Raw genomic sequence first — 16,863 nt, forward strand, 5'->3', positions numbered from 1 at the left:
TCGCTGTGTTGCCCAAGCTGGAATGCAGTGGTCTGATGCTAGCTCACTGTAACCTGAAACTCCTGGGCTCAAGCGGTCCTCCCACCTCAGCCTCCAGAGTAGCTGGGACTATAGGTGTACCCTACCACACTGGGTTAACTTTTAAGTTATTTTTTATGGGTCTTGCTATGTTTCCCAGGCTGGTCTCAAACTCCGAGCTTCAAACGATCCTCTCACCTTGACCTCCCAAAGTGTTGGGATTACAGGCATGAGCCACTGCTTCTGGCCTAAAATACTTTTAAATTTGTTTCTTCTTGAATCAGTGAAAATCCTTTGCCACAGAGATTTTGAAAAAAGTATCAGAAGCAATGTGTATGCACACACTGTTTTGATTTCCTCTGTGGGATGGTTCTTAGCTAATCCCTTTGAAAGGAGGTATCAGAACCCGTCTGTCCATTGCATGCAAGGCTGGGAAGGAAAGCAGTAGCCACACGATAGGTTATGATTAGAATGCCGAATAAGAAACAAGGAAGAATTCCTTCCATGCCTGAGAGAGATGCATAACCTTAGGGTGACCATGTCTATTTGCCTAGGAAAGTCCTGGTTTATGCCCGTTGTCCTGATGTAATTATTATTAGCATCCTCTTTGAGTCCTCGTTTATCAATAACTTATATGGTCACCCTACTTAATCTTTCAGTTCTTTTTTTTCCTTGTCTGTAGAGAGAGAGCAGTGTCTGGTGTATAGTAAATGCCACATAAGTGTTTGCTGTCACTGTTGTTATTATGGTTACTTTATCTATCAGCAACCCTTATCTTTCACTTCTTAAATTATTTTCTTCTCTTGTCCTCCTGGCTACCATATTCTTTGTTCTCTCCCTACTTTTAGCTGCTCCTTCTTAGTTTCCTTGCCTAGATCTTTCTCATTTTCGTAACCTCCCAACAGTGGAGTACCCCAGGTCCCAGTCCCTTTTGTTTTCTCTGTCTGATTCATCTTGTGACAATACCATCTATCTCCTGACTCCCAAATTTGTCTTCAGCCCCACCTTTCAGTGAATCCCAGACTCATTTCTGTAGTAGGTGTCTAATAAGTGTCTTAACAGAACATGTACAAAACCACTCTCTGTTCTTGCGCCCATTCTCTACCCCACCAGCCTGTTGCAGCCCAATAAATGGTACCACCATTCTTACAGTTAATTAGGCAGAAAAACTGGACTTTGAGTCCGTTCTGACAGACTCTATATCTACATCCAGTTTATCTGCAAATCCTATTGGCCCTCCTTTGGAAGTAAACATGGATCTGGCCACTTTACAGTTCCACTCCAGTCACCCCCCTTCAAGCTGCCATTTTCTTTTCATGATTTATTGTAATAGCTTCTTAAGTAGTCTCTTTGATTTCACCCTTGGCCTGTAATCCAGTCTTCCGACTGCAGCCAGTATTACTTTTCATATGAAAGTCAGAACATTTTACCTACCTGCCTCAAACCCTCTAGTGGTTTTCATTTCACTTTGAATAAAATCCAAAGTCCTCACTGTGGCCTGCAAGGCTCCGCCTGCCTCCCTGTTAATTTTCTGAACTCTAACCCACTCTCTCTTGTTTGTTGTTGTAGCTACACTGGCTGTCTTGCTGTTTCTCAGATATGTTACAGTACTCTCACCGCACTGCCTTTAATTTAATGTTCCGTCTGCCTGGAATGAGCTTCTAGATGACAGCATGACTCACTCCCTCAGTTCATCCAGGATTCCCTTTTCCAGTGTCACATTGTGCATGGAACCTTCTCTGACTGTCTTATACAGTATTATATCCTCCCCTCCAACTCCTGCTGTTGCCAGCCCCCTTCATTTTCCTTCAGAGTTCGTATCACCTCTGATGTATTATGTTTGCTTATTTGTTGATGGTCAATACTTCAAGAAATTGCCAGCCCTCTGAGAGCCTGGGATTAGATTCTCAGCTCCTGACACAATGCTTGGCACATTGTAGGTGCTCAGTTAGTATTTGTAGATTAAGTGGTCTGGTGAGTGAACCTAGGGAAGATTCTTGTGGCAGTTTTAGCAGCTTAGTAATAGAACATGGGCTGTGGAAATCACTCCCTTGAATTCTAGTTTTGCTTCTACAGACCATTCTCTGCTCTAGAAGAGGTGAGAAATGAAATCGGGGTTTAGGATATTGGTAGGTAACAAGGGCTAGAAGGGAGAGGAAGTAAAAATGGAAGTAACAGTCCAGACTCTGGGAAGCAAAAGTTGGTTACCTACCTGTTTATGGGGTAGCCTTCCATTTCTAAGTTTGGAAAGGAAAAGAGCCAATTTTTGAATGCCGTTTTTAGTTAAGCAGTGGTACTGAGTACTTAACAATATCATTTAATCTTCACAATAGCCCTTTCAAGTCAGAATAATTATGTTCATCTTTTAGCTGAGGAAATTGAGACTTAAGAGATTAAATAACCTTCCCAAGATGATACAGCAATTAAGCGGGGCATGTGGGTCTGACTGCCTCCAAAATACATGCTCTTTACTTCATAGCACCTGAAGGGGGAGTCTGTGTGCAGTAGTTCACATTTCATGTGGAGCTGAAAAGTACAGAAAATTTTCACTCCTTATAACAAACTTTTGAAAGTAGCTCTCAGCTTTGCAAGTAATTAAATTTGGTGTCAGTGAGAAGTGACTTGCTGCAAATCCTACAGCTATAAAGTAGCAGAGGTAGGTCTTCAAGCAAATCTTCCTCATTTAAAATCTGATATTTTTCTGTATTCCACAAATTTAAAACAAGGAAGTCCCGGATAGCACCTATAAATTGTATTTGGCATATTGTAGGAGCTAAACATGTCACAATAAAATTATATACCTGGAAATAGTCTTAAAGAGGTCATGAAGAGCAAACTCCTCATTTATAGCTGAGAGCCAGGAAAGAGGTTTACTCATGTAGGAGCACTCAGCTAGTTGTTTGTATAGCTGGGACTAGAATATAGCTTTTATTACTAAAGAGTTTATGTTTAATCCGTCTAGGTCTTTCAAAACTCTTGTGTTCCTTCTTTCATTCACATATTTCAGATTTGAAAGCTACAAGAATTGTTTTTCCTTCCATCCATATCTCCCAGCAGCCCAGTTAAACCCGAAGATAAAGTTAGTTTCTTGTGTATCTTTCCAGAGATATTTTGTGCACATAAAGCAAATACATAAACTGTGGGTATTTAACAACGTATCTTGCAGATTACTGTATATTAATGGATGAAGTCCTTTTCTTAATGGTTATATTTATATTGAATGAACCTTTTATAATTTAACCAGCCATTTGCTGAATGATATTGTCCTTGCTGAAGCATATTGTGTTTCCAGTCTTTTAAAGACATTTCACTATGAACAACCTTGCACATGTCATTTCTTATATGTGCAGACCTATCAGCAGGATAAGTTTCTGGAATTGAAATTGCTGGATCAAAGAGTATCTTTGTGTATTTTTAAAAATGACCTACTTATACATTTACTCATAACTTACAAACGGGGTGTTTCCATTTTTAATGAAACGACTTTACTTTTCTATCTGGCAGTAGCAGTTTATAATTTAAAAAAATAACAAATCACTTATTTTAAGGGGTACCAGGATGTTTTTTTTTAAAATGTCGCAGGCTATGTGCTGTGTTAGTATGGCAGGTTAAAGAAAGTGTAATGGAAGGAGTATTGCATTGGAGTTAGACCTGATTTGAATCCCAGTTCCACTTTGTGACCTTTGGCAGGTTATTTAACTGCTGAGCCTCAATGGTCTCATCTGTAAAATGGTGGGTGCCTGTAATTCCAGCTACTTGGGAGGCTGTGAGGTAGGAGAATCACTTGAACCAGGGAGACGGAGGTTGCAGTGAGCCGAGATTGCAGCACTGCTGTCCAGCCTGGGCGACAAAGTAAGATATTCCGTCTCAAAAACTAGCTTTACCAGTACGGTTGTCTAGAACTATTGTATTTCATCACATTCTCCCCCCATACATTTTAGTATATCTGAAATTGAGATGCCTTATAATCAAAGGCATGTCATGAGTGTATTGGTAGCATTTTTTTTCTCTTTTTCTTTCTTTTTTTTTTTGGTTGGGGGTAGGGGTAGGGTCTCCTCTGTCACCCAGGCTGGAGTGTAGTGGCACAATCACGGCTCACTGCAGCCTTGACTTCCCGAGCTCCTGTGATCCTCCCAGTTCAACTTCCCGCATAGCTAGAACCACAGGCATGTGCCATCATGCCCAGCTAATTTTTGTATTTTTGGTAGAGACTGAGTTTCACCATGTTTCCCAGGCTGGTCTTGAACTCCTGACCTCAAGTGATCCACCTACCTTGGCCTTCTAAAGTACTAGGATTATAGGTGTGAACCACTGCGCCCAGCCTTTTTTTTTTTTTTTTTTTTTTTAATCTTGGCACATAAAATAATGATGGTCTTAAAATCAGTGGCATCTTAGATTTGATGAAAAAGGGTAAATTCACATTCTGGGACAAATGAACTATACTAGCGCATGGTATAGGCTGAAGTTCAGTGTGGTAGGAAAAGCTCAGGGTAGGGAGTGGGGTGAATGGGGTATTAGAGGGATAGTTATAGTGAGGGAAGTTTCGTTCTAGATCAGTAGTTAGCCCAGTAGAACAGCCACCTAGTGGGAGGCTAGTATAACCCATTGATGGCGCAGGAGCAGGTATTACCCAAAATCTTGGGTATGTGGAATTGGAATTGTGGAGAGTTGTTGGTGGGTAATAAGACTTAGCCCCACAGTTGAGATTTAGGAACTATGTACTCATTTATGGCAGGAAGGCTTTATAAGAAGGGGGCTATGAGAGAAAATATTTGCAGATCATCTGGGCACAGTGATGCATGCCTGTAGTCCCAGCTACTCAGGAGACTGAGAAGGCAGGATCCCTTAAGCCTAGGAGTTTGACACCAGTCTGGACAACATAGTGGGATCCCATTTCTATAAATGAAGGAATGAATGAAAACCATTTAAAAATATTTGTAAATCATGTTTCTGATAAGGGCTTTATATCCAGAATATATAAACTACTCTTACGTTCAGTGATAAGATAAAATTTAGTAAGGGGCAACGATTTGAGTAGCCATTTCTGCAAAGAAGATATACAAATGGCCAATAAGCACACAAAAAAGTACTCAACATCCCGCTAGGGAAATGCACATTAAAACTGCAGTGAGAGACTATTTTACACCCTTAAGGTGTCTGTTGTTAAAAAAAATTATTCCTTTTTTTTGGGTGGGGTGGGGGTTGGGGATAGGAGCTCACTCTGTAGCCCAGGTTGGAATGCAGTGGTGCGGTTACTGCTCACTGCAGCCTCTAACATCTGGGCTCAAGTGATCCTCCTACCTCAGATTCTCACATAGCTGGGACTACAGTTACGCACCACCACATCTGACTAATATTTAAATATTTCGTAGAGATGGGGGTCTCACTGTGTTGCCCAGCTGGTCTCGAACTCCTGGGCTCCAGTGATCCTCTCGGCTTAGCCTTCCAAAGTGTTAGGATTACAGGTGTGAGCCACGACGCATGGTCAAGACTGATGTTTAATAACAGGTCTAGATGAGGATATTGAAAAATTGGAACCCCCAAACACTGCTAGTGGGAATGTGCCTGCGGGTTTTAGTTTGGGAATTCAGGGAATATCTCCTGAGGGTTTTAATTTTGGGACAGTGGGAAGAGACATACAGTGTTTTTGTACTTAGAATGTTTTCAGAAGAAGGCTAAACCCAAGGAAGGCTATTCGAGTGGGGAGTTAGGGCAGGCTGAGAAGGCTGGGGTATACAAGTGGTACCCCAAAGACAAGCTTTCCCTCTATATAAGTTTTGTTTAGGCCTGACTCTGCCCTCTGGAAAAGGAAAAGAAATTCTCTTCCCATTTATTCTTAGAAAAAATTACCCTGCTTCAGAGGTTAGAACTTGGGGCTGATACTGGCAGGGCCACATCCAGTAGTAGCTTTTGTGGTTTGGCCTGTGAATATACCTGCAATTTAGGAAGAAACACCAAATAACTTATAAACAGACTTTTGTGATATAACCAGTTTGTAAGCTGATTTTGTACTGTACTTTCTGCTGGCACATACCAGGCCCATTCATTTGCAACTAAATACTATGTGTGAGGTGATACACATATATTAGCTGAAAATGTATGGAAGGCAAATAGAAGGCACATGGTTGCTTTAGGCAGTCTGAGACAATTGGCAACACTGAAGACCTCACTAAATTTTGTTAAAAAGAAACTAAAAGGATTACTGGATTTAGTGTAGCTTTTGTTATTCCGCATTAGAGTTCTGGGGTTTAAATTATAGACACATATAATTGTACATGTTAGATTAAATGAAATACTAATTTCAGTCAAAAAAAACTGTACTTCAGTGAAGGAATATCAAGCATATTGGAAACATTTGACAAAAAATTAAGGGAGGATGTTGCAGGGAACAAAGGTTCTCTGTGACATGACAGCTGCTGCTAAAAAGTGACACAAGGAGGAGCCCAGCTCTGGCTTACAGCTGCCTGAAGTTGCTGCAGTCTTCTCTAGTGTTACCAGAGGAATTTGCTCTGCTCTTGTTTTAGAAAATGGAGGCTACCAATGGCTAACTAGGTACTTATTGTGCTTGGGGAAATTAATTCTCTCCCCACTGCAGTCCTCACAATTACTGTGTTTTCCAATAGCTGATACTTTGAGATCTATGTGCAAGTATATTACTTAGCTTCAGGAAAGTTTTAAAAACCTTGAGCATGTAAATCTAGTTTTATATGTCCTGGGACATAGAACACAATTTTAACTGGAACTGTAATTCATTTTAGCTTCTGTTGAAACCCAAAAGACAGAATAAAACAGTAGGTGCCAAGTTATCCTCATATTCCAAGAACTTGCATAGTGGGTAGCCTTAAGCTGGTTTTGCACATGTAGCCCATACCTACCTCTAGGGAATAAAAGCGTTGAGATTATTAAGGGTTCTAAGACAATGTTTTTGGAAAGAGCTATTAATATCTTGTGTTCGATGTCCCTTCCTGCTTCCACACATAGTGGAGGAGAGGAGAAAGATGCTTCTCCTTAAGCCCCTTTGATTTAAGCCAAATGATGAGGGAGGCTCTAATGGAGTCATTATGAGAATTTGACATGTATCCCCTGGAGTTTGGGGAATGAAAGGTTTAGTATGCAAATCTGTGGATCAGTAGCCCTGAGGCAGCAGAGCACAGAGAAGACTGTATGTTAGCTCTCTGTACTTGGAAAGACATTAGTGTTTCCTTTAGCTGCTGGGTGAAACCAGCTTAAAGCCATCTAGAAAGTGACACTGTGCTTGGCCACCTAGAAGGTGACGTGAACCAGAAGGGAGGTGTACCCATGGAAACCCCAGAGATCGAGGGTTGGGGTTGTAAATGGCCAGGTCTCACTTAAGTTCTGGGAATTGAGTATGGAGGGCCCTCATGAAAAAGTTGATATGAACGTCACACTTAATTGGTGTGGCCTTTTGACACCCCCATAGTTTTTCCCACTCCTTCAGTTCCCACCCTGAAGGAGCCAGAGATGGCCTTGTTGTGGGTAGAAGAGATGCAGAGAGCAGTGAGAGAGAGATGATGACAGGATCCCCCACATCCCCCAGCCCAACTAGACTTCTCAGCTCCATCAAGGAAGGGGAGAAGCTTTAATTTAGATGAGTATTGATTACTGCAGTTAAGACAGTTGTTGAAACTGTGGTATTCTTGAGGCTGAAGGATATTTAAACTTTTTTTTTTTTCCTTTTTGTGGAGATGGGGTCTCTCTGTGTCACTGAGGCTGGTCTCAAACTCCTGGGCTCAAGCAATCTTCCTGCCTCTGCCTCCCAAAGTGCTGGGATTACAGGCATGAACCATTGCGTTTGGCCTAAATATATTTATAGTCAAAGAATGATTTTAAAAAATGATGAGACTTGCCTTAGATTTCACTCAGGAATAAGGAAAAACTTTCCCAAGGAAGGGCTTGGAGGGAAAGTCTTATGCTTATACACTTTGAATTTAACTCAATGTATCAGTTATTCATACATTCACTTACACACATACATGAAAAGATAAGCAATTGTAAAAGGAAATTGTAAGTATCAATTATATAGTATACATTGAGCTTGGTATATGTATTTTCTAAATCACAACTTATTACTAATAAGACAGAAGTTGAGAAAAATCCAAACTGTTGTCACTTTAAGAGTAAGAGAATATTGAGATTATTTTCTGGTTGGAGTGTTGAAGGCATTGTATAGAAAGCAAGATGTGATTTGGGCTTTATTAGCTATAATTTATTAAGGGCATCTGTTGTGCTTTGTACTCCACATAGACATAGAGTATTTTTTAACTTTTCACAACAATCCTGCAAAGTTGGTGTGATTTTCATTTCATAGACAAGGAAACTGAGGTTCAAACAGGTTAAGTGAGCTGCTCTAGTTTCTCACAGCTGGCAAACTGATAGAACTGTGTCCGGGTCTGTTTGACTTACACCTCAGAGTCCCTCAATTCTGCTGCCTCCCTAGGCAGCCCCACACACCAGAGATACAGTGGTGGAACTAGGGATAGGATAACTTAGCCAGCGCTTCTGTCCTGGAAGAGGAGAATGGAGGCTACATAGCAGTCACTGGGGACCTGTGGCCCTTAGATCCTGAGGGGCAACTTTGTGAGCTTCCCCTTGCCCACTGGGAGTGGGAGCAGCTCCCTGGGAAGTTTTTCCTTTTCCCTTATAATTTTTTCGGTGCCACATCTGAAGTGGGCATTGGAATATGCCTTCCCTAAACTAGCCGTTCTTGCCCTTTTCTGTTGAGGAAATGGAGTTAGAGATGTGTTAGTCAGTTTACCCAAGGACTCAAACAACTAGCAAGTAGGGATGGCTTCTGGATTTGGATTTCAGGCTGTCTGACTCCAGAGCCCTTGTGTTTTCTTCTTTATCATGTTGTCACCAGTAAAGATATAAATGCACCTATTAATAGGAAGCAAGTTAATGAAATCTCGTGTTTTAGTTTATCATAATTTAAAAAACATAGTACGTGTTTTATGGATAGATGTAATAATAGGGAAATGCTGTATTAAACTGGAGGGGAGCAGAGAATCACAGAATTTTGCCTCTAGAATGTTTCATGACCTGATATCTGTGTGTAGTATGGGGGTAAGGGGTGAGCTGAGCAGGAGCCCAAGAAGGAGAAGAAAAGAAAGTAAATTTGTTAGTCTTTTTATTTTTTTTTTTTGGGAGGTGGGTGGGAGGGTACAGTTACTCCTTTATAGGCCAATAAGGGAATGAGAAATTTGAAATTTTATGCATTTTATTTATTTATTTATTTTTATTTTTGAAACAGAGTCTCGCTCTGGAGTGGAGTGCAGTGGCGAGATCTTGGCTTACTGCAACCTCTGCCACCCGGGTTCAAGCGATTCTCCTGCCTCAGCCTCCCGAATAGCTGGGACTACAGGTGCCTGCCACCATGCCCTGCTAATTTTTTTATTTTTAGTAGAGATGGGGTTTCACCATGTTGGCCAGGCTGGTCTCGAACTCCTGATCTCAGGTGATCCACTCGCCTTGGCCTCCCAAAATACTGGGATTATAGGCATGAGCCATGGTGCCTGGCCTATGGATATGTCACTTTCAATGGGATCAGTGGAAGCAGGAATGGAAGATGAGTGTGAGTGTGTTTTACTTTCAGAGAGGCAGATTAGCAACGTGATTTGATGTTTAAGCACTAAGCAGGTCACTTTACTTCTCTGACAAAGTCCCTGTCCTCATGGAGTTTCTAGTTGGGTGGGGGAAGAAATGGACAATAAAAGTAAAAAATAAAAGATAAAGTAGATAAGATATATGTGGTTTTGAGAGAAAAGGAGGGAGGGAGAAAAGAGGGATGGGGAAAAGAGAAAAAAAAACCTGGAATATATTCTGAGCAAGAAAAGCTGTCAGCCTTCTACATGATGTAGTCTTGAGTAAGGTGAAAGCTCAGGGTTAAAAAAAGATCACTGTCTCTTTCCTTATGTGCTACCACCAGATTTAGAAAAAATTAATTTTAATATGAAAATTATCAAATATATACAAAAGTTCAGAGAACCTACAACCATATACACAGTGCCCAGATTCAGTATTTTTCAGGGTTTTCCTACATTTGTTTTGTCTGTTTCTGTCCTCTCCTCTCCTTTTCCCTCCCCCTTTCTGTACCCTATGGTTTTAGAGAACTCCTACGACTTTCCTGAGAATGATGCTGTGCTCAGAACTGCCCTGCATTTGTTTACAGCTCCCCAGTGGTACCTTAGATCTAGCCTATCCTTTTTCTATGCAAGGGTGGTAGACTTAACGAGTGTGCTGGATTCACTGAGTTTCCTAGAATTTCCAGTAAATTACCAGTCCCAGTGTGTAGACCAGGCACCACTATGTGGCAGTGTTTGGGAACTACACTTTCACCAATAGCTTGGTGTCAGGAGAAAGTGAGTTGTCACTCCTTACCACTGAATGCTGAAGGGCAACTCATCCCCTTTCCTCTCCTTCCTTCCTTCTTTTCCTCCCTAATGTAGCTTCTTTGAATGGGGAGATACTGAGTTGGCAGTTCTCCTTAGGAGGCCAGCCCAAGCTTCTGTTACGTAATCTAGTGGCATGTAAGCAGGATTATCCTGCTTATCCCAGCATAATATTATACTTTGGCATTATTAGGGGCTTCTGACAAACTTACCCAGATCAATTTTTTTTGGAGGGGGTGGCGTTGAAACAGAGTCTTGCTTCGTTGCTCAGGCTGGAGTGCAGTGGTGCCGTCATGGCTCACTGCAGCCTCATCTTTCTGAGCGCAAGCAGTTCTCCTACCTCAGTCTCCTACCTCAGCCTCCTGAGTAGCTGGGACTATAGGCGTGTGCCTCCACACCTGGGTAATTTATGTTTTGTAGAGATGGCGTTCTTGCTATGTTGCCCAGGCTTGCCAGACCAGATTTTATCTCTGTCTGAATGTGATAGCGTCCCTAATCCTAAATGTTTCTCCGTATCTCCTGACAACTTTAAAGAAACTGAAGTTCATTTGCCCTTCTATACTACCAGGAAGGCATGCTGCCCTTTGAATGGGGGTATTCCTTGTCTTTTGACTAGGATCCTTCTGCACACACCCTTTCATGTCTATCGGGAAACATGTGCTCTCTCCATCCTCCACCCTTCCTTTCCCCTCATTGTACTCTTGAGCCCTTGGGTCCACCCTCTTTCCCTATCTTTGCCTGAACCTTTACTGTCTAGCTCAGTGCAATACTGTGCTGTGTTTTTTTTTTTTTTTTTTTTTTTTTCTCTTTCTGCTACAGAACATCCTTTCTGGGATGTAGTTGGTAACTTTTTATAACTTCAGGAGAGAGACTGTTTTCTTTTCTGGCAAATTGCTGAGGCTCTGTGTTTATAAGTGAACGCACACATAGTTCTGTACATAAGGTTCCTAACTTATCTTGCCTTCTGAACAAGCATGGTATTGGCACTTCGTGCTGTTTCTGTTCTTTGTCTTGGGTATAGATTTAAAATGCCCCAATCCCTCTTGCCCCCAGTAATAGCTCAACTACTGATTGTTGTATAAAAGGCACTGGGCTCTGAAGGTAGAGACCTTGTCTTTATGGAGTTCTTAGTAGGTGCTGCATACATGATCACTGAACAAATGAGTGAGTGCAATCAAGAGAGCAAGGACAATTGGCCGAAGGGTTTCAAGTAGTGGGAAATGGGGCTTTGCATGGTGAACAACACAGATCAAACTGAAGGGCTTTGCATACTACGTAAAGACTGGAGGGCTTTGCATACTACGTAAAGAAACGATGGAATCCTGTAAGCAGCAGGGAGCCATTTAATTTATATATTCTCTAGAGGTATTCATATATGTACAAAAAAGTGTACAGATCTTAAATGTACAGCTTGATGGGTTTTTACTTACGTAAATTACCGGTGTAGTTGCTCCTCAAATCCAGAGACTATTTCCAGAACCCCAGCTTTCATCTTGATTCACAGTGTTTGGATATCAAGTCCCAGAGGTCATGTAGTTGGTCTGAAGTGTAACTAGGACTGGAGTTATTACAGCTACTCCTGAGCTTAGCAAATCTTTATACTTGAGTAAAAAACACTAATTCAGACCGTTTAACTGCATGACAAAAATAAGTTATTATTATGGTTGACATTTATTAATCAGCATGCCTTGGTACTTCATATGCATTACTTCATTTTACCTGCTTCACAGGATTTTGTTTCTATCTCTGTTTTATAGATGCTAAAGATTAGACATGTAAAGTGATTTGCCTTAGGTCCCACAGCTAGAGAGTAGCAGAGTTAGAATTAAACCCAGGACTGTTCATCACTGGGACTGATTACTTGTTGGTGATCTGTTGCCTCAAATATCTGGTACCCAAGTTTAACAAAAATGTTGCCTTTTTGGTGGGAGATGATGCTTGTATTTGTTACCTGCACACAGTGAATGCTCTTCTTAGGGATATTCTGACCTGTCTTGTTAGAATTTTGAGAGGGAAAGAGGTTTTTGATTCTATGATAGTTCCCAGAGTGATGTTTCGTTGGAGGAGGAATCTTCCAATGTGGATGGCTCCACAATTTACGTATAGCAAGTAGATGATGGTCTCTGTAGACAGTTTGAAGATAGGACACAGCAGAGATTCGATGTGAACCTAAATATCCAAAAATCCCAGCAATTAATTTGTCTTAAAAATTAGTATGAGTGGAATAAATGCATGTAGCAGTATGGCAAAATTCTTGTAATACTAAGATTGTGTTTCAAGAGTTAAGACATCCAAAGAAATGTTCATAGCTAATAGAGGTAAAACAGTTTGTTATACTGAACTTCAAAGTTGTAACAGTCTTTTATACAACAATCAAACCAACAATCTTTTGTACATGCTTATATCTTAATTTAATCTCACAATGCCAAGAACTGTCACATTTAAAGAATTCTAGTTACTGTGCATGGCTTGGACATTTGTAAAAAATGTATTTAACATTTGTTTATTATATTTTAGGCCAAATTGGTAGGGACAGTGTAGCACTTTTAGGCATCAACTGGGAATAGTCAGTGAAATTCAGGTTTTACAAGATATAAAAGCATGGCATATGGGGAAACATGTTTCAAGAAACGAATCTTAAAAAGTACAGAGCATGCTTTATCCAATTTGCTTGTGAAAGACTGCTGATTCCTGTTTAGAATAGTGGATATAGAGAATATTGTTGCCAGTAAAATTTGTTTACTTTTTGAAGTGGCATGGGTGCCAAAAAGTAAGATCATGATTGTTTTGATACCTGCTTATTTATTTATTTTTTTAGGCTAGTTAAGTGAATTGATACTTGTTTATTTTTAAATGGTGATGGAGTAGTGGAGGAGATGGCTTCCTACTAAAAGTTACTGCTATTGGTAAACATTTCTTTTACAAATTTTGTTCAGTAAAGCATGCATTTAAGTGAAATATCAAAAAAGAAATAGGATTATTGATATTCTATAATCACAGAATATAGGAATTCTGTGATTAAACATTTTAATTTTAACTTAAAAAAATTTTTAAGAGGGTGTTATTCTGTCTCCCAGGCTAGAGTGTAGTGTGACATGAGCATACCTCACTGCAACCTCGAACTCCTAGCCTCAAGCAATTCTTCTGTCTCAGCCTCCAGAGTAACTAGGACTACAGGTCCTCACTGCAACCTCGAACTCCTAGCCTCAAGCAATTCTTCTGTCTCAGCCTCCAGAGTAACTAGGACTACAGGTGTACACCACCACATCTGGCTAAGTCTTACATTTTTTGTAGAGATGCGGTCTCACCTTGTTGCCCAGGCTAGTCTGGAACTCCTGGGCTCAAGTGATTTTCACAAAGTGTTAGGATTACAGGCATGAGCCAGCATGCCTGGCTTTAAAGTTATTCTTAAGACTTAAATAAAATGTGGAAAGTGTCCTTCAAAAAAAGTATGTAAAGTCATGGTATCAGGCAGATTAGTATATCTCCTCCCAAAACCAGGGGGTTCTTTTCTCTCCTGTTCCGAGTGCTTATTTCTGAGTAGCTCTCTGGTGTTTGCGTAGGTCACCACAACTGTTGGGTCGCAAGAGCCAGGAACCCTTGCCTGAAGAAGGCTAAACACCCTTGGTGCTGGTTCCTAGCATTAAGCTGTCTCCTTCCAAATCATTCCTTCAGATTTTGTAATGAGCCAGTGGGAAAAATGGGCTTTGAGGAAGTCTGTCCAAAGTAGATCAAAGGAGATACTCAGAACAAAAGGAGGATAATGTTGGTGTCCTAGTTAGTGCCCTTCTGTAAAAAGAGGGAAAGGTACTTTCTCAGATTATTGTTGTTTTCTTTTTTAATCCTTTTTCTTTTTTGGAAACAGGGTCTCATCCTGTCACCAAGGCTAGAGTGCAGAGTGATATGATCATGGCTCACTGTAGCCTTGACCTTCTGGGCTCAGGTGATCCTTTCACCTCAGCCTCCTGAGTAGCTGACTTTTTAAAACCCTTTTAAAGAAAACTGGTATGTAGGCTGAGATTCTTCCCTTCTTACTTGGATACTTTGTCCGCCCCTCTTTTTTTTCAATAGTTGGGAGGGTTTGATCAAAGAAGAGAGGAATAGAATATAAGATTTTTAAAAAAGCAAAAAAAGGTGTCACTGAAAGAATAAGTTTGAGGTTCCTACAGATGAAAAAATTTCAAAATGATATTTTCTTATAGTACATAAGAGTTGAAAGAGGAATAAGACAAAGTGTGAGAAAAGAAAGGTATAAGACGAAATGTTCCAGGCTTCTTTGTGTTGTCTCCATTTCTTTCCAGCTACTTGTCTTCTTAGGACTGATGATTATAATCAGGTTGCTAATTCAAATAGGTCTGAATTATAACTTACTGTGTTTTCTAATTTTTCTAGAGTTTGAGATCTAGATTCTTAACCTTAAATAATTACAAAAAAAGTTGTAGATCTTTTGCAATCTTGCATATTTCAGATATGAACATTTAGAGATACCTAGTAGCTTTTCTTCACGTGAAAGTGCTCATAAGAACATTTGGTGGGGAATTGACATATAGGGTAAACTCTAGTACCTTGAAAATGTTTTGATTAGTTCTGGGTAAGTGGAATTTGTTAAGCAAAGTAACATTGGTAGGCAGGTAATCATAAATTTTATTTTTTATTCTATTTATTTTATTTGTTTTTATTTTTGAGACAGGATCTTATCCTGTCTCCCAGGCGGAATACAGTGGCACAATCATGGTTCATTGCAGCCCCTACCACCTGGGCTCAAGTGATCCTCCCATATCAGCCTCCCAAGTAGCAGAGAATACAGGGACACACCACGTCAGCTAATGTTTTAATTTTTTAATTTTTTTTTTTTTTTTTTAGAGATAGAGTCTTGCTGTGTTGCCCAGGCTGGTCTCAAACTCCTGGCCTCAAGTGATCCTCCTCCCTCAGCCTCCCAAAGCACTAGATTTACAGGTGTGAGATACCATGCCTGGCCATAAATTTTAAAATAAGGTTTTTTCTTTTCTTGCAGTCCTATTTTGTAACAGATTATGATCCAACCATTGAAGATTCTTACACAAAGCAGTGTGTGATAGATGACAGAGCAGCCCGGCTAGATAGTAAGTAAACTTCCTTTTTTTGATAATTTCCATATCGTATATTTTAAAAAAGTAAGCTCTAATATTTTGCTATGTTAAATATATTTGAAATATTAGATGATCTGGAATATTAGCCCATGTCATTTGTAAGTTTTGATTGAAGAGTCCGCAAAATGGGTAATTTAAATATTCTTCAGTAAATGAAAAGTAAAACAATATTTGTACTGATCTTGTTCTAGTGAAACTAGTCTCATTACAGTTTGTTGAAGTTGATTTTATTGAGGCAACTGGAAAAAACCTGCCAGGTCTCAACTCTTCCTACCTTTTGGCAAAGGTTAAAATGGATGAAGTGAATATAGAAAAGGTTTGATATTTGTCACTTAGAATTTATAGCACAGAGGCTTTAACAAATACTGTTTGTGTCTAAACATCCCACCTCTCCACAAGGAAAGCCCTATTCTTCTAATATGTGTGATTCTTTTATTTGCAGAGATCAAAAATTACATTAGCACCTGCACTAAGTATGGTATTGGGGGATGGTGGTTATAACTCAGATTTCTTTATTGAATTTACACGTATCTTTTTCAGTTTTTTCCATGGAGGGGATAAAACATTCAAGTGATTTTAGAGGCTACTTGACTCTATCTGATTAAATGTATTTATATTTTTAAGCTTCTAGTTAGTATGCTAATATATTCTAACCACAAAGTCAACCAGTACTGATGAAGATAAACTCTGTAACTGTCTGCCATTAGAATATATTTGTCTTTAGTATTAAGAATAAAGTACTAAGAAAGGAATGCCATTTCTATATTATACCAAGTATGAGGCTCTCTAGAGGACCCATATTAATTGGTCTTGCCCTTGTGGGGAAGCAGTTTATAAAATGAAAGCACAAGTATAATTACATTTGTTGTTTTTTCTGTAGTTTTGGATACAGCAGGACAAGAAGAGTTTGGAGCCATGAGAGAACAGTATATGAGGACTGGCGAGGGCTTCCTGTTGGTCTTTTCAGTCACAGATAGAGGCAGGTTTGTACCATATTAGAATGTAGATCCACTGTTTTTGTCAAGATCACTAGACTTTATTGAATTTGGACTTTTTGTTTTTATAGAAAAAGGAAAAATAAAGTACTAAATGGGGCATGAGACTTGCTGAATTCTGATACTTGACCAAATTGATTAATTTGTTTTTGATTTTTTTTTTTTTAAAGTTTTGAAGAAATCTATAAGTTTCAAAGACAGATTCTCAGAGTAAAGGATCGTGATGAGTTCCCAATGATTTTAATTGGTAATAAAGCAGATCTGGATCATCAAAGACAGGTGAGAAGGAATTTCACTGTTGGGAAACCAATT

At 39.8% G+C, this 16,863-nt stretch overlaps 1 protein-coding gene across 7 annotated transcripts in view; it reads left to right on the plus strand.

Annotated features, from left to right (window-relative positions):
* Nucleotides 1-16,863, plus strand: part of LOC105486925 (RAS related 2) — a 114,726-nt gene that overhangs the window by 82,277 nt on the left and 15,586 nt on the right. For all 7 annotated transcript variants that reach the window (XM_071075058.1, XM_011750064.2, XM_011750063.3 and 4 more), the window contains exons 2-4: nucleotides 15,442-15,529; nucleotides 16,437-16,539; nucleotides 16,722-16,830. In XM_071075058.1, the coding sequence (XP_070931159.1) occupies nucleotides 15,442-15,529; nucleotides 16,437-16,539; nucleotides 16,722-16,830 (300 nt within the window). The remainder of the gene's footprint in view (nucleotides 1-15,441; nucleotides 15,530-16,436; nucleotides 16,540-16,721; nucleotides 16,831-16,863) is intronic.

This window comes from Macaca nemestrina, chromosome 12 (genome assembly GCF_043159975.1).
Source record: "Macaca nemestrina isolate mMacNem1 chromosome 12, mMacNem.hap1, whole genome shotgun sequence".
Classification (NCBI taxonomy): domain Eukaryota; kingdom Metazoa; phylum Chordata; class Mammalia; order Primates; family Cercopithecidae; genus Macaca; species Macaca nemestrina.